Source organism: Echinops telfairi, unplaced genomic scaffold (genome assembly GCF_000313985.2).
Source record: "Echinops telfairi isolate 266 unplaced genomic scaffold, ASM31398v2 ScPeMD7_7420;HRSCAF=8458, whole genome shotgun sequence".
In the NCBI taxonomy this organism is placed as follows: domain Eukaryota; kingdom Metazoa; phylum Chordata; class Mammalia; order Afrosoricida; family Tenrecidae; genus Echinops; species Echinops telfairi.
This window is the reverse complement of record NW_022111320.1, coordinates 48,608,221-48,630,670: the sequence shown is the minus strand read 5'-3', so window position 1 is coordinate 48,630,670 and position 22,450 is coordinate 48,608,221. Positions and strand designations below refer to the sequence as shown.

The 22,450-nt window shown below is 55.3% G+C and overlaps 1 protein-coding gene across 1 annotated transcript in view; it reads left to right on the top strand.

Annotated features, from left to right (window-relative positions):
- Window positions 1-1,370: 1,370 nt before the first annotated feature.
- Window positions 1,371-22,450, top strand: part of CCDC12 (coiled-coil domain containing 12) — a 43,503-nt gene continuing 22,423 nt past the window's right edge. The window contains exons 1-2 of the mRNA XM_045297701.1: window positions 1,371-1,476; window positions 22,291-22,370. Coding sequence (XP_045153636.1) covers window positions 1,381-1,476; window positions 22,291-22,370 — 176 coding nt within the window. The 5' untranslated portion in view covers window positions 1,371-1,380. The remainder of the gene's footprint in view (window positions 1,477-22,290; window positions 22,371-22,450) is intronic.

Sequence of the window (22,450 nt, the reverse complement as noted above, 5' to 3'; positions counted from 1 at the left end):
CCCCCCCATCCCTACATACGCTTCACATTTTTCTTTGCCTTAACTTTGGAGGGGAGCATTTCAGTCCTCTATTTTACAGATAGAGGAACCGAAACCGCTAAGGAGCCCTGGTGGCCCTGTTGGGTATGAGCTGCTGACAGAAAGGTCCGGGGTTCAAACCTACCAGCGGCTCTGCTGGAGCAAGATGAGGCTGTCTGCTCCCATCAAGATTTACAGCCTCGGAAACCCTACTTAGCATCACTATGAGTTGGAATCACTGGAAGGTAGTGGGTTTTATTTTGTATGTGTGTTCCCTTCTTGAGGGAAGGTGCTAGTGGACCGTGGTTAGTGAGGTCAAGCGGTAGGGAGGACTGGGCTGGGAGTCCCAGTCTATGGCTCAGGGATCTCTAAGGAAATTGGGAACAGGGGAGTGGGTATTCCCTGTAACCCACCAGGAAGGGGCTGCCCCAGGAATAGAACAACCTAGCCGAGAGAGGACCTGCCAAGAAATCTCCTGGCAGGACCTTAGAGGGCAGGAGGGAGCATGGTTTTGGGAACCCAGACAGGTTGCCAGAATTTTGTAACTTCAATCTTCACTTCGGCCAAAATGGTCTGTTATATCGCACACTGATTAATGCAAGAAGACTCTTGAACTCGTGGCCGTCTGCTCCAGTTGAAGCAAAGCTAGTTCTTTTTAAGCTCAGGAGGTTCCTTGGGGGCCTGAAGACTTGCTGGGTCCAGGTTCTGGCCATCTTTTCTCCAGAGGAATTGGGCTCACACGCCACCCCCTACCCCAGGGGTACTTTGCGCCTTCCGGGGTGGTGGTGGGAGGGGAAGAAAAACAGAGAGCCAGCTAGGTTCCATACTGCACAGGCTACCTGAGTTGAGTGAACAGAGAGAACCCTGGGGCACTGGGGTAGCTGAGTTCAGGAAGCCACGAATTTGAGGGCAAGAGGGAGGAGGCAGGCTTCTTATTGGGCCAGGGTCGAAATGGAGGACAAGGGAAGGTTCTTGGAAGCAGTCAAACCTTGTAGAAACAGGATAAATGGACAAGGACGGCATTCCAAGAGGCCAGAACCAATGAACTTTGGTTAGAGTACAAAACCATGTCGATCGATGCGCTCTAACCTCATCGTTTCAGGTCTGATTCCACTCGCTGCTTTCCCACTGATCGGCGTTGGACCCGTCGAGCCTACAGGCTTTTCATCTTCTCAGGTCCCCGCCCACTAGGTGAGTGGCTCGGAAGGAAGTGGGCGGGCCCTCTCCTAGTAACTCATAATCGATTGGTTTTTAGAACTTCCTGCTTTCTCAGACTCGCTTCTGGATTGGCTGTAAGACTTCCATCTCCTCTCCTCAGACCTGCGTAATACAGAGCGAGAGAAGGGAGGGGGGGCGGACAAGATGGCGGCGGCTGGGGCCGGTGTGGGTCGGCTAGAAGAAGAGGCTTTGCGGCGAAAGGAACGGCTGAAAGCCCTACGGGAGAAAACTGGGCGCAAGGTGAGAAGTGGGGAGTGGGGACTGTGGTGGGGTTAGTTTCTATGGGGGCCTGGAACGCGCGGGAGAACAGTGGACGGTAAGTGCAAGGCAAATGCCAAGCGTGCGCGAGGGAGTAGCGCATGCGCGCCGAGCCGGCACCCGCCCACCAAACCTAGGGGAGGCAGGCGCTTGGCTCTTCCACTGCTAATGCGGCTGTGGCGCTCGCGCTGGGGCTTGAGGGGGGCCGATGGTGGTGGTTGTGGTCGACAAGTCCCTGTTCCCGGAGACCGTTCGCTTATGCTCATGCCTAGCATTGCTAACTGCAAGGCCGGTGGTTCAAACCCACCAGCTACTTCGCGGGAGAAAGATGCGGCTGCCTGGTTCCGTAAAGAGTTAACAGCCCCCACAACCCGCTATACTGTGTCGGCTGGAATCGCTAGGAGTCGGAGTCGACTCGATGGCAGTGAATTTGGTTTCCGTAGTGCTGCACAGGTGTATAGCTGGCTCTGCTTTTAGTCTCGGGTGCTCGTTCAATTGTTCGACGTGACCTGTTCCAGCCCGAGTGCCTCGAATCTTCCGTTTCCCCGAGGCCCGACAGGCCGGCCTCCCACCCTCCAATCTCGATTCTCAGGGTTTGCCCCCGCTCTCCACGGCGCACTTTGGTTGGGGGTGTAACAGGTCCCCAGGACGCGCAGATGGAGTCGTTGAGTGTAGACACCTGAAGGACCTCTGTGTGTGGCACACTGGGAAACCAAGAGGAGGGTACCTCGCTCTTCCCCAGCCCCTCCCTTGGGGATAAGCCTCCTAGTCCTAGTAGTTGCCTAACCCGGAAGCATTTTTTCTTGCTCTGGTGTCACCCCCAAATAGCCTGATTTCATTTGAACTTTGTTCATTTTTTTCCGAAGTCCCTGAGGAGATCTTGAAGTCTCCTCCCCAGGGGTAGCAGACCTCGTCCTGGTCTCTTGGGGGCAGTAGATTTGGGCAAGGCAGATTCTTCATCCCCTTGGGCCCTGTTTTTCCCATGACTCCTGGGACGGGGTGGGGCTGGTAACAACCCTTACACTTTCCTTTACACTGGATTATTTTGAGACCTAACAGGATAATCTGTGTGAAAGGACTGTAGAGAGGAGGGCGGCGGACCCAGTGAGAGTTTGGCTCTGCTGCCGCTGAGTGGGTGGGTGGAAACTGAGTTTTGAATTTGACAAGTACAGAGTACTAAATATATGCAGGGAGTGGGGGTGCTCGACTTTTCAACTTGAAAAACTAGGGTGATGAACCTGATCCCTACATTTTTTCCTACTTGGCTCTCCCCTGTCCTTGTGGGGGACTTCATACTGAGCACTAGAGGAAGTACTAGTTGAAAGCTGGCCACATTGGCTTTTGCTTTCATAGGCAGCAGTCTGCCTTCTCAGTTCTCCCTCCCAAACTGGTCCCTGGGAGCTCAACCTCAGCCTTACAAACAGTGGCTGCTCCACTCCCGATGATGTTCTCACTGGGAGTCAGGGCCCAGAAGATTGGGTCTGGGTTTGTATTGGAAAAACTAGAAGCAAGATAGTATCTTGAAAGGCCCACTGCCTGCCTTGAGAAGGTGAGAAGCATTCCCCGGGGCTATCAGGCGACTTGGCCTTTAAAGGGAGTCTCTCAATGGGATGAAAATAGGGCCTAGCTGTTCTTTTAATCGTGGAAGATCAGCACAGTTTAGGCTTCAGAAAGCTCTTGTCTGAGAACTGGTGTCTGAAATATGTGCCTTCAGAAATCACAAGCTTCTTGGAATTGAGAGCTCACTGGCAGGGGAGTTTCCTCGCCTCCTCTTTAGAAACAGGTGGTGTCCTGAAGCTCCCCCCCCCCTGGCATCAGCTCCTCATTTTCCCCCTCCCTCCCCTCCCCCCTCTCTCTCCCCCCCCCCCTTTTTTTTTTTATTCCATTAGAAGCATTTTCCTTTTCCTGGCATGCCTCTTATCCAGGAGCTCCTGATTTTTCCACTCTACCTAGCCCCTTTCCTAGCTAAAAAGAGGAAGTTAGAATTTTGGGTAACCCTGGTGGCCCAGTGGTTAAAGTGCTCAGCTGCTAATCCAGAGATTGGCGGTTCGAACCCATCATGCACTCTGTAGGAAACGATATGACAGTCTGTTTCTGAGTAAAGATGGATGGCTTCCGAAACACTTTGGCGCCATTTTAAAGTGCCACGGACTGCCAAAAGATCAGTCTGTCTTGGAAGAAGGGCAGCTAGAGTGCTCCCGAGGAGCGTGGATGGTGAGACTTATTTTGGACATGTTATCAGGAGAGACCAGTCCCTGGAAAAGGTCCCGTGCTTGGTAAAAGTAGAGGGTCAGTGAAAAAGAGGAAGCGCTTCCGTGAGATGGATTGGCACAGAGGCTGCCCGCACCAGTAGGCACAACGTAACAGCAATCAGGAGGATGGTACAGGAGTGAGCGCCGTGACACAGGGTTGCTCTGGGTCGGAACTCAGATCACTGGCAGTGGATTTGTTTTCCTTTTCCCTGCTTGTTTCCAGTGTGTAGCGCCCATGGTGAATGAGTGCAGGTGGTGAAGTGGCATGTGCTTTGATTTGAGACAGAGTTTTGAAGCTGGGTTTTCAGACTGAGCACCCAGTATAGCTACGACTCAAGCCCTGGAGCTACAATAGCAAGCTTCTTCCTCAGGCAGCTTCCTTTTAGCTGCAGCGATGGAGTCAAGCAAAATACTGTATACTCAGGGGTCGATAGAGACAGTGCTGGAAGGAAAGGAAGGTGGGGAGTACACAATGCGCCTGCTTGTCTCTGTTGCTCTAAGGATTTAATATTCTCTACTATAGACAGTGGCGTTTTCAAATTTAACTTGGTAAACAATACCATCTGCTTGGTTTCTCACACCTGGTTGTGATGACAATCTTGAAAAGAAGGAAGAATGAGAGGGATTTGTTATATAGTTTTATAGGTGGAAGCACCAAAGCCAGTAAACATTGGGTGGCTTTGCCCAGGGTCACATGGCTAGAAGGCGTCCCTGTCTTAAGGTTATAGGGACCTTGAGAACAGATGGTGGCTTTGTGTACTGACCTGGAGTGGTACCTCATGCAGGGTGGGAGCCGGGCAGGAAGCACTTTATACCTACTGTTTTATATCCGGTGTGCTTTTTGATATCTATTGGGTTTTGTGCATGTTACGGGTTGGATTGTGTCTCCCTCCCCAAACATGTATGGTAAATCCTAGCCCCAGTATTTGTGATGATAATCTCATGTAGAAAAGGTTTTTCTGGGTTATGCTGTTAAGACAGTTTTTGAATCTAGTATGTCCTGAGTCAGGGTCTTCAAAGATAGAAAGGGAGCAGACTAAGCAGGGAACTGAGCCTGAGTCTCTGAAGGGCAAGGATGGACGCCAAGCTACCCAGTCAGTGAGGAACAGAAGCTCAGAAGAGACTTGGGCTTTCCTTCAGAGTCTGCACCTAGAGCCAGAGCCCAGAATTCACACTTCTAGCCTCGGAAACTATGAGAAACTTGATTTATGTTTGTTAAAGCCACCCATCTGGGTTGTTTCAGTTATAGTAGCCTCCAGTAACTAAGACAGTGGGTTACCTGCTCAAGAAATTGTAGTGGGAAAAAGACCATGAAGCTGAGGCCAAGCCGCTCATATACACACCTTACTGCCCTTGTGTCCAGATGCTGACTCTCATTCCCATTGGCGAGATGTTCATGCCAACTATGTACCCCCGAGGCACCTAATTTTACCACAAAAACTGCATTAAAAATGTGCCGGAAAGCTCAGCTTATCTGCGAGTATATACGGAATTGTAAATCCTTATTTACAATATGGGTGACTCCACACCTTGATCATCCTGCTGCTTCGTGAGAGCAAGGGCCTTGTAGACTTTTCTGGAGCTGTGACAGCTAAGCCAAGAAGGCCGGGCTAAAAGTGTACACCCTCGCCGGGCCCTTTGTTCCCCTAGTGACGCAAGTCTGCCTTTGAACGCACTTCAGTTACACTTTTAGTGAAGTCTCTCACATTGGGGGAGTGGTGGCCCTTACACAGGCTGTCCTCATGTGTCACCTGGGTGTAGTTTCATCCTCTCCAGCTCTTCACTGGCCCGCTTACTGGGGTCAAGGGTTGGGGAGAGGGAGTCAAGAGTCTAAATTCTGAGCTCCATCCGCAGCCCACAGCCCTTTCTGGCAGGACCTTTAAGAGGAGAGGAAGCATTGGCTGCCTGCTGTTGGCAGATAAGCTCTGAGGAGTCTCCTCTCAGGAAGTTGTTCCTCAATTTTAGGTCAGGCCCTTGTGGTCAGCAACTGGGCACCCGTAACCCTGGCTGCAGGGCCAAGCATGATCTCAGCCGGAACCTGCCAATGGGTACCTGCCTGCCTTTCAGGGGTGGCTCCTGGCTGGTCTCCTGGCCAGCTGTGGCAACGCCATCCTGGAGGACCCTTGTGTAGGTGGCTTTGCCAGAGGTGTCAGGATTCTGAGCCTGGGCCTGATCCCCTCACTAGCCGCTCTCCATCCCCTCCCCACTAGGGCGTAGACTCTCAATTTAAAGAGATCGTGGAAGAGCCCCTTCTGAGATTGTGGCAGATGAAGGGATTCCGGATTCGTGTTTCTGCATCGTTTTCATTGTGGAGCTAACTACAAGGCGAGGGCTACAGAGGAGCTGTGCCATCCAGGGTTGTGGAGTTCGTCAGTGAAGGCTGCCCTGATTCCAGCTCGTGCCAGGCCTGGGGGGAGGTTGCACCTGGTAGAGTGGCAGCAGCTTGAGGTCAGCAGGGCCAGGTTAACAGGTGAGGAAGAGACCACAGGACTAGACTGTACCCCTGGGGTTCCTTTCTTGAGACATCCAGGCTGAGGCAGGGAAAACTGTTCAAGAAGACAGAAGGGGGCCTGACCTGAGCTGTGACTGGAGGAAGCGGGTTGAGGAGGCGGGAAAGGACCGGGGACTGTTGGGAGATGGGAGCATCCAGGGCCCTGGAGACTTCAGAGGTTTGGAGGTGCACACTTGGCAGTGGTAGGGCCAGGGGGCCGGCTGACAGCTGAGCTGGGCTGCTTTGGCAGCCGTGTTTTGCAGGAGCCAGTGTTTGCACCCCGGGTGAGACACAAGTTTCTGTGTTGTGTTTGAAGCATCCTTGTTGATGCTCCTCGGCAGTGCCGGTCTGGGGGAACAGGTGAATGGTGCGAGGCTCTGCATGTGAAGCCCTGGCGTCCCTCTGTGGTGCAGCCTGGCAGGACGGCGTGCAGCTGCCGTGTCCTCCGGTGCCCCTCCTGCAGCCCGGGAGGCGCCAAGAAGTGATGGATTAACTTGGCACAAACACTTGCCGGTTGACTGTTGGGTTTCCGGAGCACTTGGCCTGGATTGCGCTCTTTTGTTGCCCTGAGACAGAGGGGAGCTGGTTGGGTGTGACCTTGGGGACCTTAGGGTTGAGGACTGGCACCCAGCCTGCTTGTTTAGCGGCACTTCCTGTTTTTAACCTGACCCTAGAGACTAGAGTGAGAAGCCTTAGTGGTGCAGTCGTTAGAGCACTCGGTTGATGGTTAATGGAAAGGTAGGTCAGCCGTTCAGATCTCCCAGCACTCCTGGAGAGAGAGGTGTGGCCGTCTGCATTCACAGCCTTGGAAACCCTGTGGCAGAGTTGTGCTCTGTCCGAGAGTCATGGAGGTGGGTTGTGGAGACTAGAGCAGCACCGTGCATAGAACTTTATGTGACGCAGCAGGCAGCGTTCTGTCACCTGGGCTCATCATGAGGGAGCCACGAGCCATGGAGCCCTTGAAATGAGGTGAATGTGACCTGTTAGAAATCGTAACTGGCCTACATTCACCCCCTCTCGTGCGAGGAGCCCTGGTGCCATAGTGCTCGGGCACTGGGCTGTGAGCTGCAAGATTAGTAGTTTGAGAGTATCAGCTGCTCCCTGGGAGAAAGACGAGGCTTTCTACTCCTGAAAAGAGTTACAGCCTTGGAAACCCACAGGGGCAGTCAGTTCTCCCTGTTCCAAAGGGGCTCTCACCTTGAGCCAGAATTGACTCCAGGGCAGTGTGCTGGGGGAGCTAGTCCCAGGTGCCTTGTGATGACCTCATTGGCCAGGGCGCCTCTGGAGGACGCACTCCCCGCCATCCCTGCTCACAAAACACCACATCTCTTACCTGAACACCCATACATCATGTGTCTTGGTGAGCCTTGAGGGAGGGCAGAGGGCCTTCATGGCTGACATCTCCAGCAGGTGCTCCGTGTACCTGCCCGGTGCTGTTCAGTGCCAGAGGAGAGAGAGGTGTGTTTGCGACCCATCCTCCTGAGGGATGTGTGGTGTGGAGGGTGAGAGTAAGTATGGCCAAGGTAGGGCAACCCACTGATCCTGTCTGACCTGGCACACCTGGCAGGGTCCCTGCCCCCCATGTGGAGTGAGGTTGGAGGAAGGGCTCACCAGCAGGTGGGCGGGCACAGGAGAGGCGGCAGAGCACGCACTGCCCTGAGTGAGAAGCCGGACTTGTTCCCATCCTGCCCACCCTCTCACCAGCCCTCTCAGAAGTCCAGGCCACTGCTGAGTCGGGCGGGCAGCTCTCTCTCAGGTGCCCTGCACCACAGGTTGGTTAGACAGCTGGCTCTGCCACTTTGCTTTGGTTTCCCGGTTTTCTCACTTGGGGACCAATAGGAAAGCCCCTGGAGTTTCTACTCCTTCACCCCCACTCAGCTCCACACCTTCCCTTACACAAGATAGACCCACCATACCTCTCCTCCTCCTTCCTCCTCCAGTCTCCCATCCTGCCTCTGTGACCCCGACAACACCCTTCTGCCCATACCACTCCCACCTGGAGTGGGAGTGCGAGAAAACACACACACACACACACACACACACACACACACACACACACTCTCTCTCTCTCTCTCTCTCTCTCTCTCTCTCTCTCTCAGTCTCTGTCTCCCTGTAAGCCCAGGTCCAACCCACAGCCTCCAGGGCCATTCCTGCAGCAGGTACTAGGAGCGCTGCAGACCAGGGTCCAGGTGCCCAAATGTGGCTTAACCAGGGCTGCCCCCCCCCCCCCCCACTTCCCTCAGGCCCCTTTCCTTAATCCATGGTGCCCTGGCTTCTCTCCAGTTTTGTTTTGGAGGGAAGCCACCGCTTGTACTCTTGAAAGAATTCCAAGAGGGAAAACAGTTGCTGTGGCAACCAGGGCCCCGAGGGAGTAGAATCCACACTCCAGGGCTGTTTTGCTTCAGGGCTTTACAGAGCTGTTCTGTCCAGAGAAAGTGAGTGGCTGGGGCCTGAAAACATTGTCCTTTCAAGGGCAGAGAGGGGTGCCCCCTCTGCTGCCCCCACTGTGTTTTCCTGGCAGGGCGCCACTAGGTTTCTTTCAGGGTCATTTGCACTGTAAAGAAACAGCACCTGCATTTGACACCGGGAGAGGAAGTCATGTGGTGAAGGCGGGACCTTCCTGTACTGGGTCCTGGGACCTATGACTCAGGTCGGTCTGTCTGCTTAGGGGATGAATGTAGTGAGATGACTACCAGGCCTCCCGAAGCAGGGCTCCTAGTGGGGTGAGGCCTCCGTTACACAGGAGCCCTCTGTCATTACTGCTGTTCCTGAGTACCAGCTGTGTGCCAGGCCTGGGGAATGAGCTCACTGAGGCAAGCCTGGGTTCCCAGCAAGATCAGGGCTTGGGACACAGTGGGGACTGTTAGTCTTGGTGGACTAGAGAAACAAATTCATAGACACGTGCATAGGAAAGAGCTTTATATAAAGAGTAGTTATATATTACGAAAACATTATAGCCCAGTCCAAGTCAAGTCCATAACTCCGATATTAGCCCATATGTCCCATACCAATCTATGAATTCCTCTTCAGATTCACGCAACACATGCCATGACACCAAATGCAGGAAGATCACAGGTCAGTGGGTGGGAAGTCTTGTGGTTCCAGTAGCGGTAGAGGCACCTCAGTGCTAGCAGGGGTCTCCACATGGCTTCTCTAGCTCCAGGGCTCTGGCTCCATCAGTGTAGCTCCCCGTGTTTTGTCTGCAGGAAGAGGAAGCAGATAGAGTGAGTCTGGCCTCCAGTGAACTATTTATTGCTGTTGTGCCTCCAAATGAGGTCATTAAACTGCGACCTGATTGACAGGCTAGACTCCACCCCTTTGCAAGTTGACAGAAGATTATGTAACTGCCACGGGGACTGACCCCTGGACCCCCAGTGATAATGCAGTGTGCTCCTGTGCTGTGGGGCCGGGTGGGGAGCTCGGCCTGCTGAGCCAGTGTGGATACACTCTGCTTTATCTCACTAGTTGACCTGCAGGGACTGTCTCCATTTGGCGGGCCCCAGGTTACATGATTCCGTAGACAACCTGACCTGGAGGAGTGAGTGGCCACATGGGGGTAATCACTTGATGGAGGTGCGAACTGAGGATGACCATCTGTGGAAGTCCATATCCCTCCTTCCCCCTTGCCCCCTCTCTGCCCCCCTGCACGCCATGGCTAGCCTTTTCTGGTGTGCCCTGCCCTGCCTGCCGTGTGGGATCTGCCCTTCTGAGCTGTGGTCTGCTGGTTGACAAGGGCTGGGTCTTCCTCTGGTCACTGGCCACTCTAGGCGACCTGAGAAAGAGGTTTCATGTGGGCATCTGTGCCAGTGGCCTTGTGTGGGCTTTGGTGAGGGCCTGCGTGTGGAGCTTTGTGTCATCGCCACCTGTCCGTCAGGCCTTTCTCTGCCCGGCACGGCACAGAGCTCCCCACATCAGCGCTCTCCCTCAGTCATGGTCACCCTGCCGTTGAGGAAACTAAAGGGCGTGTGTGCTCCAGGCTCGCAGCACACAGATAGCAGAGCCAGCAGTGGCTTCCTGGGGCGTCCTGCACTGCCCTCTTCAGATAAAACCAGCTCCTGCCTTTGAGTCCATTTTGACGCCTAGCAGTCCCATGGGGCAGGGTAGAACTGCCACTCTCCGCTGGCGTAGAAAGCCTCCTCGGGTTTCCAACTGCTGGCCTTGCAGTGTCTCCCACGACCCACGGGCGCCTCCTCGCAGGCAAGCACCTGGGTCAAGGAGGCTCAGTGCCTCCAGAGGAAACGTGTGTAGGTGAGGGTTATGAGATGGTCAGGGAGGCTTAGAGGGGGTGCTGGGACCACGTCCACACAGTATTTTACTGGCTCAAGCCTCAGCTGCTACCTCTGCAGAATGGGCATGAGAATCCCTGCCCCACTGTGACGTCAGGCTCTGCCTGTGGATCTATGAACTGGAATTTAACACAGCTCGGAGACATAGAGTGCTGTACACTCTCTGTCAGTAGTCTCATCACTGCAAGTCAGGAATAGCAGCAACAATTCCATCCTGGCGGCTTTTGGCCGCTTAAAAGGAGAGCCAACTTAGAAATAACTGGCCAGGAGTCCAGCGTTTTGTAGGGGCAATGGTGTGAAAAGAAAACCACTGCTGCGCTCCAGGACACGACACTGCAGCGTGGTCTGCTCCCCTCCGGCCCGCTGTCCTCTTGGTGCAGCTGCTCCATGCCCCATGCAGTCCGGTGTGGGTCTGTTGGATCAGCAAGACCCAGTTGTCCTCCCTGCTCCCAGGTGGGCTGGGAAAGTGAACGTGGAGAGCGTTGGGCTTCTGTAGTGGGCGGGGAAGAGCCCAGGTGGCAGGTGGGTTAGGTGCTGGGTTGCTGACTGCATGGTCAGCAGTTCAAGTTCACCAGCTGCCCTGCAGGAGAGAGGCGAAGTCTCAGAAATCTTACATAGGCTTGCGATGGATCAGCGTCGACTCGCTGGCGGTGGGTTAGCCTTGATTGGGGGTTGGTCGGAAGCCCGCGGCGGGGGAGTGGGAGGTGGTTTCTCTCTTCAGTGTTCCAGCTGGAGCCTCTCCAGGCTTGGAGCACACACTGGTGTCACTGCCTTTCACCGCCCTAGGCAACATGCTAAGAGCAGTGTACATGGGGTCAAGAGGCCCCACACAGCCTGGATCTCTGGCCTTCAGGCTGTTTACCGTGTCTGAGTGACTGTGTCCAGGGCCCACCTGGTGACCACAGAGGGCCCTCAGCAAGGTGTGGCCTAGCCCAGGTCATTCCTTTCCCGGGCTAGCTCTCCAGGGGAAGGATGGGAGCTGACAGAGACTCCACAGCCTGGAGCACGTGTAGAATTGTGATGGCAGCTTTGGAAGTCCCAGTCCCAGTCCCAGTTTTTACCCTGCAAGATTCTGATGAAGTAGTGGCTATTTATAACACGATCTCCGGGTCACTGGATGTAGTTCGTCCTGTCCCAGATGACATCTGAGGCATTTGCAGCACAAAGTCTGTGGCTTGCTTATTTCTCCCATTTGGTCTAAGAATGGACTCTTGTGGGTGTTGTGCAGAAAGGATCCCCAAGTCTTGGGAAAATTTATTTGAAGTCTTGAGAGAATGATGTAGCCAGAGAAACCTCTTCACTGTGAGCCGGTGCCCTGTCCCCTGGCATAGTAATGCCGGCCGGGGATGCTGGGGGCCCGGCCCTGGTACACAGGCAAGTGAAGTGCCGGCCGATGTGGGAGCACTGAAAGAAGACTCAGAGGCAGCTGCCGTCTGCCATCTGAGGTTGGGACGGCGTCTCTCTGGACCCACATCCAGCTTGTCTCTAGTGGCTCCGACCAGTTACTGTCGTCCCCTCCCTTTCTGGCTTTTCTGTTTGCTATAAACAGCACCCTCGTCTTGCTCTTGCCGCCTCCTAGCCTGCAGTCTGTGCCTTCTCAGAGATCGTGGCAACAGACTCCACAGCCCACTGGGCAGGCCCTTCCCTGCCAGTCCCACCGCTCTTGCTTCCCCCAGCCTCATTCTACGCACTCTTTCCGTTTCTCCAGCACTCTGGGCTGCCCTTGGCTTTGCAGGTGAGCTCAGGTGAACTCTTCATCTCAGTTAGCCTTCCCTTAGTCCTCAGCATTCGCACAGCACCCAGCATTCGCTTTGGCCACACGGTGTGGTGTCCCGACGTTCACCTGTTGCTTCCTCTTTCACTCACCTCTGCACTCCCTGGAGGCAGTGGTCGGGGCTTAGTCATCTTTTTGACTGCCAGATGACAAGATCCAGGCACAGTATAAATATTTGAGTGAAGAAATAAGGCAGCGAGGCAGGCACATGGAGTTTGGAATTGGCTGCCGGAGCCTTTTCTCCGGGTGAAGCCGACTGGCCCTTTGGGAGGCAGCCAGCAGCTTGGGAAAGCCTGCAGGCTGCGGGGCTACCGGCAGGGCGGATGCCTAGGTGTGATTGTGAAGTCATGCCTGGGTGAGGTTTCTGGAAGGTGTGGTTCGAACATAGGCGGAGGGTACTCCAGCAGTTCCCCACGTGGAAAAGACCTGGGTTCTTTAACTGTTCCCAAGCTCTGAACACGCCAGGGATAGGGTGTGGCCACCAGGAGCCTGATGTGGTCCCAGCTGTGGTGGTGGCTGTCGACTGGTTGGGAAATAAATACTTAGCCTTTGAATAAATAATGACACTTGCCATCCTTCTTGCCTGCCCTGTTTCCAGAATAAATCTACCCACAGGAAAGGGCATCAATACTCGAGGCTGGTGCAGCTGTGACCAGGCACAAGTGATGGCTGCTGATGCCTTCCAGGGAGCTGGCAAGGGCATGTGGGGGAGGCACAAGAGAGTCATTTGCAGGTGCATCCTGAGTTGCTTGCTTTCCCCCCAGGCCTGAGGATGGTAAGCACGCAGTAGATAGGCTCTCCCCAATTCCTGCTGGGCTCAGACCCCAGCCCACACACCTGCCCGAGGTGATGTGGAAAGGGGAGGCCTGTTGGTTCTTCAGCCCTGAAGTTCCTCAGGACCAGAGATTCTGCTGTTCCCCCCCAAACCAGCCAGCCGCGTGGCCCCAATGCCATCAGGCCATACCCCAGCAGGGCGGGGCTCTTTCCAGCTGCATGTACCTTGTCCATCGCCTGTGGTTCACTCCCTCCTGCACCAGTTGTGAGCTTAGCATGTGAGGAAGTCCTGGTGGTTGCAAGTTCTGCTTTGTGGCGAAGCAGGCTTTTCCCCTCCAAAAAAAAGGGAAATGGTGGGGTAGGGCAAGACGGTAGGGAGGTAACCTCTTGTTCACCATCAGTTATTTTCTTAACCGAAATTTCTAGCTGTGGATAATAAGGATATTTGTCCTGACTTAGAGGGCCAAGCTGCATGTGGCTGTTGGTTTTGCTTCTCTCCTTAGTTCCAGGTTGCAGAGGGATTGTGGGATATGCAGGCCGCAGTCCCCCCTCTCCAACCGCCCCAGCAGTTGCCCCCCCCCCCCCACACCTTTTTTTCCCACGTGAGAAAGGTCATTCATGTCTGGCTTGTCCAAGTGCCTCTCGATGGGCCATGAGTGCCAGGTGAGGTATGGAGGCTCTGTGCAGGGGTGGGTGCCATCAGGACAGTGAGTCACTGCAGCTGGGTCCCCTGCTCACCGCATTTCTCAAGTCAGCTGGCAGAATGAGAGGAAGGGAGGGAATGGCACCTACAGTCGTGCTGTGTGAGCCCATGGGGGCTCTAGCTGTTTTCACGTACACTGTTTGTGTGCTCATGTCCCTGCTGAGGTTGTGTGGGACCCCACATTCCTGTGCGTGTGTGCTGTGGGGGTGTGTGTATCTGCCATGTTGGTGTTGCGGTGGCCAGTCGCATGGACAGCTGGCCGTCCGTCCTGTGCCTAACAGACTGGCATCCTGTTTCCAGGTCTCTCCGTCAATGAGGAACACGGCTATAAATACCTCTGTGTGTATTGTTGTTTATCTCCTTGTGATTTTCCAGGGCTGGCATTCCTTTGCCCCCAAATGGCCATATCTGGGGCTCCTGGGGTTTGTGTCGGTCTGTGGGCACCAGGAGGAGATGCCGAGGTGACATTAGACACCAGTGAAGCCACCCATGTTTTGCGAGATGTTGGGCTAGAGGCTTGCGCCAGCATCTGGGACCTAGCACGTCCGAGTGGGGTGACAGGGCAGGTTATTAATTGCACTGGGCCTCCCTTTTTTTTCACCTTTGAAAATGAGAAAGCAATGACTGGCCATATTAGGGTTTAGGAATTCATTGAATAAAATCTAGGCTCAATTATCTGGCACTTTGTTAACAATGAAAAGTGACTGTCATTTTCGGAAATGCCAGAGGACAGAGATGAGTAGCATTGGGGGCCAGGGTAAGGAAGACAGATGGCAACCATATCTTCAGAGCACAGCCAGGTAAAATCAAGCCTCCGGGACAGTTAACACCCAGGCCCCTGGGAATGGCAGTGCCAGGGGAAATGCTGACACCCTACCCCCTGGTTGTGGGGGTTAGTGGTGAGTGCAGGACTCAGGTAACGTGTGGGTGCAGGCCTTGCAGATGTGGTACCTCTTCTTCTAGGTTGGGCCTCCGACGGGTTATTCTTCTGAGCCTCGTTTAAGAAGAATGAACTTGATTACCCTCAGATCCCCAGAAGCTTGACTGCAGGCACCACAAGCACTGTCAGAGAAGGAGGTGGCCACTGTGTTGTCCACGTTACCACAGCCGGGTGGTCTAGCACAGGAATGGCCTGTCTGTTTCTAGGCCTCGCTCCTGTCTACTGTGGTCCCTCAGCTCGAGGGCCTGTTTTCTTGGATCAGGGTGGGTGGTGAGAACAGAGGAAATGTCTGGTTTCCCTGGAGTGATGCAGCTAGAGCCAGCATTTGAGCCAGACTCATTGTTGGTGGAGGGAGGGCCACACATGCCCGAGCAGTAGAGGGAATCATGGACTCATTTACTCTTCAAACATCCTGCTGATCGCACCGGCCCCACCTTACAGGAGGAGGAGAGCCTGTGCCATAGAAGTCTTGCAGTTTACCCCGGGGTCCCCCCACATTCAGCAGGGGACTCTTGCTGTCCAGGGTGTCCACAGGGCCTCCAGCAGAACTCAGGAGCTCCGCTAGCTGCCCGGAGGAACTGGTCTGGACTGGCTGCAGGCCAGGAAGAGGAGAGGACTGTGCCTGGTCCCCTCTGTGTGTCTTTCCCTGCTTGTGCTGTGACAAGGAAGTGCCTGGCCAGTGGGCAGGGTCCTCCTTTCGCTCTTGCCCCTGCTCCCACTTCTCCTTTAAAATGCAGGACGAGGAACCACCTTTGAGGAGCCTCCCAGCCCCTCAGGTGCCCCTCAAAGAACCCCCACTCTTTCCTCCTCCCCTACAGTTTATCTTCTCTGGGTCACCGCCCACCCCCCATCCCCCTTGGATTCTTATCGAGAAAATGTAGCTTCTCCCAGTGGCGCCTCTGGTATCTTGGACCTTGGGAATCCCAACCTCGTCTGGGAGCCCCGGATGCTTGCTTTTTCGTTTCCTTGTTGGTCTATTTGATCGCTAGGCCTACTTGACCTCAGAACCCAGAGTGGGAAACCCAGCACCAGCGAGCCAGTCAGTCTTTGCTGACCTGGAGAAACCTTGGGAGAAGGTAGGCGCCGCCTCCTTTGAGCGAGGCTGGTGTCTTGCTTGGATCAGTTGCCCTGTCACAGGCAGCTTGGGGCTTGTGCTCTGACACACACAGGATGATCGTGGTCATCTAGGGCAAGGCCTTGACCCTCACTGCCAAGGACACCTCAGTCCCTGAGGACACCTTGACCCAGCCTGGCCCTTTGTCTGCACTGGCCTTTGTTGGCCTTCAGGCCTACGCTTGAGTCGGCCAGCCTGAAAGCTGCTGCACCTTCTCTGTGTCCTGAGCAAGACCAACCTTTTCTGTCTAAGGCGCCTTCATTCTCTCAGGAAGTCATGGCCAGAACTAAAGCCCTTTGACTCCTCCCTGTCTCCCCACAGCATTCAGGCACCCCCTTGTCCTAGCACATCGCCACTGACCCAGTTCTAGCTCTTATCTCCAGCCCTTATCTCTAGCTTCCTTACTGGGCTCCCAGCCTCCAGCTCAGTCACTGTGTTCTCAAATGCCCGCACCCACCACCACCCATCACCGGGGAGCAGGGAGTAAGCCCTGCCTCCCCATTGTTAGCCCTGCCCGCACCCTGCCCACCGCTTAGAGCCTGGCTCTTGCGGAACCATTGCCTCGGGGAGCAGCAGGTCTGCCGCCCCTGCACCCACTGTCTGACACATCTTGTGTTGTCTTCATGAAGCAGCCGTCATCTCATTGCCCTGCCTCCTCCTCGCAGGATTGCTGGGAATGTCAGAGGAGAGCAATGAAAGGGAATGCTGACCGTGGCCTCTCCTGGTCCAAGAAGCCCTGCCCCACCAGGCCACGGGCTTGTTTCCCCTTCTCTGGTCTCAGTGCAGTCCTTCCTGAAGCCCTGGCTGCTGTCAGTGTTTTCATAAGTAAGGAAAGGAAAGTCAGGCGAGGTGGTAAATCACACAGCGCAGTCAGGGGAGTAAAGCTGGGCTCTGCTGTCTCCCTCTGACCCAGAGCCCACATGCTGTATCACCGTGCTGGGTCTTCTGTAGCCGGCACCCAGGCCGTGGGTACAGAGATGGGTAAGAGGAGCCTCTTTTTTCAAGTACTTACTCAAGGGCCACTGGGCACATGGCAGGCACATAGGCAGGTAGTCCTAGCTGGCCATCGATTGTTAGGACCCAGACGGAGAAGCACTGCAGCCCAGTGGGATCATCCCCTGCCCAGGAGGTGGCACGGCCTCCCTCCCCCTAGTCTTCGGGCAGTGGAGAGCCCAGCAGTTTCTGGTCCTGGGCATGGTGGCTGTCAGCCCAAGGCTTATCATGGTATCTGTAGAATGAGTCAGACTCAAGTGACTGCTGTACCCCCTATGTGCCCTTGAAACACAACTCCCGCCACTGCCTCACCCAACGGGAAGTCCCTCTGTCCCAGTGTGGGGCAGCCCTGCCTCTGATAACAGGCAACAGGGTGAAATCGGGAAACCTGCCACGACTGCCCTCAGCATTGTCAGCCTCTTCCTGTGCCGACGGGGGGCTTAGAGACTAACTGCCCCATGAGCAGGGAGGCCTGCAGTCTCTGTGGACCATGTCTTTTTGATTGTCTCACCCCACATCCAGATCAGAACCGGACTGGCTCCAGGCTGGGCCAGTTTCATCTTGGGGACTAGGGTTTAGGGGTGGTGGTCTTAATCTCTCTCCATTGTTGAACAGAACGACTCCTTCCTGTGGATAATATGCCGGCATGTTCAGAGCTAATGAGGCAGTTTGCCTGGGCATTTCAAAGTGTCTCTGCGCCTGGGAGTCTCTGCTGCGTCTCTAGCTGGCTGAGGACATCCTAAGGGCGGTGAATGTTGACCAGAAGTTGCAGTGGCCGCCTCCTGACCCTGTCCTGAGCTCCTCATTCTCTTCTGGAAGGTTAGACCCCTGGGCGCAGCCCCTCAAAGCTTGAGTACCACAGTTTTGCACAAATAATGCACATGCTACACTATTTTGCACTCAAGTAATCCCTTTGCGGTTAGTATTTTATGTGTGCTATGCATGTTATCTGTGGGTAAGGGGTGTGTGTGTGTATAATTGCCAAGTCTTAGGATATTGAGAGACTTCTTCCTTGGCCCCTTAACTCAAGCCCCCTTCTTTCTTGAGCCACAGTCCCAGCCTTCATTTTAGCCCCCCACTCTCCTCAGCACAGGCACGGCGCGGCAGCAGGCCGGGGCAGGTCCAGCTGGGGGTGGAGCATCTTGCCTGGCTTCTGACTTCCTCCTCTCCTCCTGTGACTCATCTTCTAGACAGCCAGAGGGCCCTGTCAGGGTGCTGATCCTCACCTCCGCATCACCTCCCACAGCACTGGAGGAAGTCTCTGCCAGCCGGCTGTCTCCTCCTGACCTCCGCTATGTCCGTCAGTTCTGCGGGTCGTGACTATGCTCGGGTCTCTGTCCAGCAGTTACTGGCGTGCCCTGCCTTCTCCAGCCACCTGGTTGCTAATCCCCCTATTGGACATTTAGCATTGAGTTTAAGGGTTACCTCCTTCCCCAGCTAGTCCCCCAGCTGTGCAAACATGTCATCAAGCTTTCCTCACCACTCATGGCACAGAGCTAACCGGTAAGTCTGTGTGCCCATGGAGTAACCTCAGCTGCTGTGAAGCAGCGTTCTTGCTTCCCTTACTCTGTGCCCAGTGTAGAGCCAGCATTCAAGGGGGGCAGGTGCAGTGCATGGGAAGAGGAACCCCTTCTGCTTTCCTGGTTGTGCATTGAGCTTCTGGTAGCAGCCCGACCTTCAGACCCAAAGTTCACTGCTGTCCATTCCATGCCCCTAGTAGCAACCTTGTAGGACAGTGTTAACTGCCCTGTGCCTCCAAGACTGAGCCTCTCTACGGAGGACCCACGGACCCTGCAGTGAGCAGCCGACTGAGTAAGCCCTGTGCCCTGGGCTCCTGATCTGGAGAGAAGGTCCAGGTCACTGTCAGTGGGCAGCCCTGCAGATCCCATAGACGTGAAAAGGCTAAGAAGGGATAATGTGAACAATTTTATGTCAGTAAATTCAATAATTTACACAAAGTTGCTATTCCTTGAGAAGCTGACTCAAGAAGAAATAGAAAAGCCAAATAGCCCTATGTCTTATTAATAACCTTTCCACACACACAAATTTAAGGCTTTACTGAAGTCTTATGAAACATTATAGAAATAATATGATCCTGTACAACTAAAAAGTATTGTCTCTGGTCAAAAAACAAACCCCCAAACCCGCTGCCAGGGAGTCAGTGCTGACTCACAGCAACCCTGGGGGTCCCGAGACCGTCAGTCATTGTTGACAGGGGTAGAGAGCCCCGTCTCTCTCCTGAGAGGTGGCTAGTGGCTTCAAACTGCCGACCATGTGGATCCCAGCCTGGTGCGAAGCCACTGCCCTACCAGGGCTCCTCCTGTCTCTGGGGAAGTGGGTCAGGCTCCACTTAGGGCGGGCTTCCTTGAGACTCCCAGAAGCCCTGCTCTGGGAGGCCCTGTGTCAGCTCTGAAGGAGGGGGGGCAGAGTTTGGGTGGGCAGAAGCAAGCAGGCTTTGCACTCCCGAGAGTGCCCTTCCTGGAGTTGGAGCTTGTCTAGTCCAGGCTGTGGAGAGGCTGTGCCCCACCCTGAGGGGGCCTGGAGAAGGTCAATAAGCGGGGGATATAAACCGGAATGGCCACCTGTTGTAGACTGGGCCCAGAGGAGCCAGAGGGCCCTTTGCCTGGGGGTCTCAGGAGGTATTGCTTGAGCTGGGCCTCCAGGACTGGCCAGAGGGTGTTTTTTTCATGGGTTATCAGAATGGACATTCCGGGAGTTGAGGCAGAGGGTCACTTGTCATGGTGTCCTGGCAGGGCTCATTCGGAATGGGATGTGGGTGGGTGCTGGGACCTTGGGAGAGTCCACTATGCTGGGGGCGGTGAGGAGGCTGGCTGCTGCCACAGTGGTGTGAGGAGCCGGTGAGCACTGAGCTGAGGGACAGCCAGCTGTGTGGTTGTAGCACTCCGGCAGGCCGGTCAGGGACAGAGGGAAGAAGTACCTGGCCAGAGGGGCTGAGCTGTGGTGGATCCTCGGTTAAGGTGGTGGTTGGTGGAGAGAGGGAGGGATGGGGAAGGAGGGAGAAGGGGTAAGACCGAGATTGGCCGTGGTGCCTAGAGTCCCCAGGGACTGGGCTCTGCTTGCGCCTCTGCCGGGGTGTGCACCTGGCTGGCTCTGGGCCCCAGGTCTGAGTGGTGTGGGTGGCACAGGAAAGGCAGCTGTGACCAGAGCTGGCTTTAAACCTGGACGCTCTTGATACGCTCGCTTTTGTCTCCTTGGCAAGAACACAAGCTGGGGTCACGAGGCCTCGGCCTAGCTCCGCTGTCCCCACTGCAGGTGGAGTGGCCTTGGCAAATCTGCCTCCCTCCAGGTTGGCACCGAGGGCCTAGAATGCAGTGAGGCTGCCAGCCCTCCACTTCTGAGGTCCTGTGAGCCTCTCAGGTGGGGTGCGGCCAAGAGGCTGGTCTGTGCCTCTTTCCACTGTTCCTGGCAGTGGGATTCCCTGCCACTCTCCACCTGGTGACCTGGGCCAGGGTCCCATCCCCGCCCCGACCCCCCAGCTGTTTTCCTTCTCAGAGATGTTCATTTCCTGTCCGTGGCACCATGTGTTGTAGGCAGGCTGGGGTATACCTCGAACCCCCATGTGTGGCCCATTCCTGTGTTCACTTGCTCCCCTATCGCTAGAGCCTTCCGTCTCTTTCTTGAGCCCCTGCTCTACCCAGCATGCAGTTTGCGGTCATCCTTCACCACAAAGCTCTGTGCAGAGCTTGTGTGACTCTCCACCCACCAGACCGTCTGCTGGGCACTTTGTAAAGTGTGACTTAGCTGGTGGGGTGTTTTCTCAGTCATTAATGAATAACTCGGTCTTTGCGGAGACACTTAGGTGCCTGGACTCCAGAAGGGTGGAGGTGGTGGTAACCATGGCAGCGGCAGCAGCTGGGTTTGACCTTGCTTAGGGGCCGGAAAAGGTGTGGCATTTGCAAAGGGCTTGCTTCCAGAGGTTGGTCCCCACTCCACCCAGTGCTGTCCCTTCCTCCAAGTGAGCAGAGCCCGTAGGACAGAAGCCTTCCGTGGGAGTGGGGGCCCCAGATGGACTCACTGAGCCCTTGAAGCTCTCCTACCTCCTTCCCTCACCCACGGAGGCCAAGCACCTCTGACCAGCGCCGAGTCTGCTGACTGGCATTTGGGAGGGGAATTTTTATTGGAATGTTAATAGTTGGCTTGCTTCACTGGTTAGCATTTAAGTCAGGGAGGAGCTCAGCCCTGGGACCCATTTGGCGAACCCAAACTTGTTTATCAGAAGCCTTGGTGGCAGAGTGGGTTATGTGTTGGACTGACCTTGAACCCACAAGTCACTGCAGGGGAGAAAGGGGAGACTGCTCCGGTGAGGCACGGCTCTCCTCTGTCCTGGGGATCGCTCTGAGCTGGAGTGGACTTGAGAGCAGTGGGTTTGCATGTAACTTGTTTCTCAGAGCATGAGCATCCTGCCCTCTTTGCCCAGCTCGGCTCCAAGCCCCGCCTTTGCTCCAGAACACTGGCCAGAGCCCTCCGTGGTTCACCTTCACCTGCCTTGATGGCCTCACCCCACGCTCTCCTTCCTCCTGCTGCTCCAAACACCCGGGTGTAGGCTCTGGCAGAGCTAGCTCCCCGCTAGCTCCCCGCTAGCTCCCTGCCCCTGCCTCCCAGTCCTGTAACACCCAGGTGCTGCATGTCCGGGATCAGGAAGCCCCTCTCGTCCCTCCGCCCTCTCCCGCCCCTCCAGAACCATGTTGATCATGCTGGCTCTCCTGCAGGAGATGGTGCCAAGGGACTGAGGACACACCCTGGCAGGAAGGGGCGCATAGGCAGATGCTACTCCGCCCGCGTGCAGCTGTCAGTGCATGCTCAACCTCTCCGAAAGCTGGCCCAGGTTGGTTATGCACGCCAGCTGGCTTGCTGTCGCCTGGGAGCACGGCGCCCTGAGAGAGGGTGGCAGGTCACCACCAGGAAGGAGCAGCAGCTTGGCTGCAGAGGCCAGAGGCTGGTCTGCCGAGCCTCTCATGCCCTTGGTGGTAATTGTGTGGCGGGGGAGAAGCAGAAGGAGGAGGGGAGGGAAAACCAGATTCAGAAGAATGTTTGCCACATCTCTCTCCTACAGAGCTGCCAGTGGATTTGAACTGGTGACCTTTCAATTAGCAGCCAAACTTTTAACCACTGTGCCACCAGGATGCCTCATGTTGACCCTAAGGAGAAGTAAATGGTGTCCCCAGAGAAGCCTCTCCAGTAATGGTGGCTAGTGACCATGACATAGACCAGCTCCCGATAGAGCTCTCTGAGGGCCACCACTGTGTGCCCGAAGCTGGGGTGGGCTCCAAGGCAGGGAGGGGTGGGGAGTTAGGCTCCAGTGGAGCCCCCATCAGGTGGCAGCAGGCCGTGCCCTGCATAGAGCCCCAAGGTGTGCCTTGCCCAGGGCGCCTGGCTCCTGCGGTGTCCTGCCCCTCACTTCCCAGAACCTATTCATCTCAGGAGGCGGTTTCCCTTCTTCCTTTGCAGGACAAGCAAGAAGCAGAACCAAAGACGAAGCAGCTCAGAGAAGAGGAGGAGGAGGAGGAGGAGGAGGGCGAGAAGCACAGGTAGCAGTGCCCACCTGTGTGTGCAGGGGTGTGAGCACTCCACGGTGCCCTGCAGTCAGAATTCCCACCTGCTTCCTCCT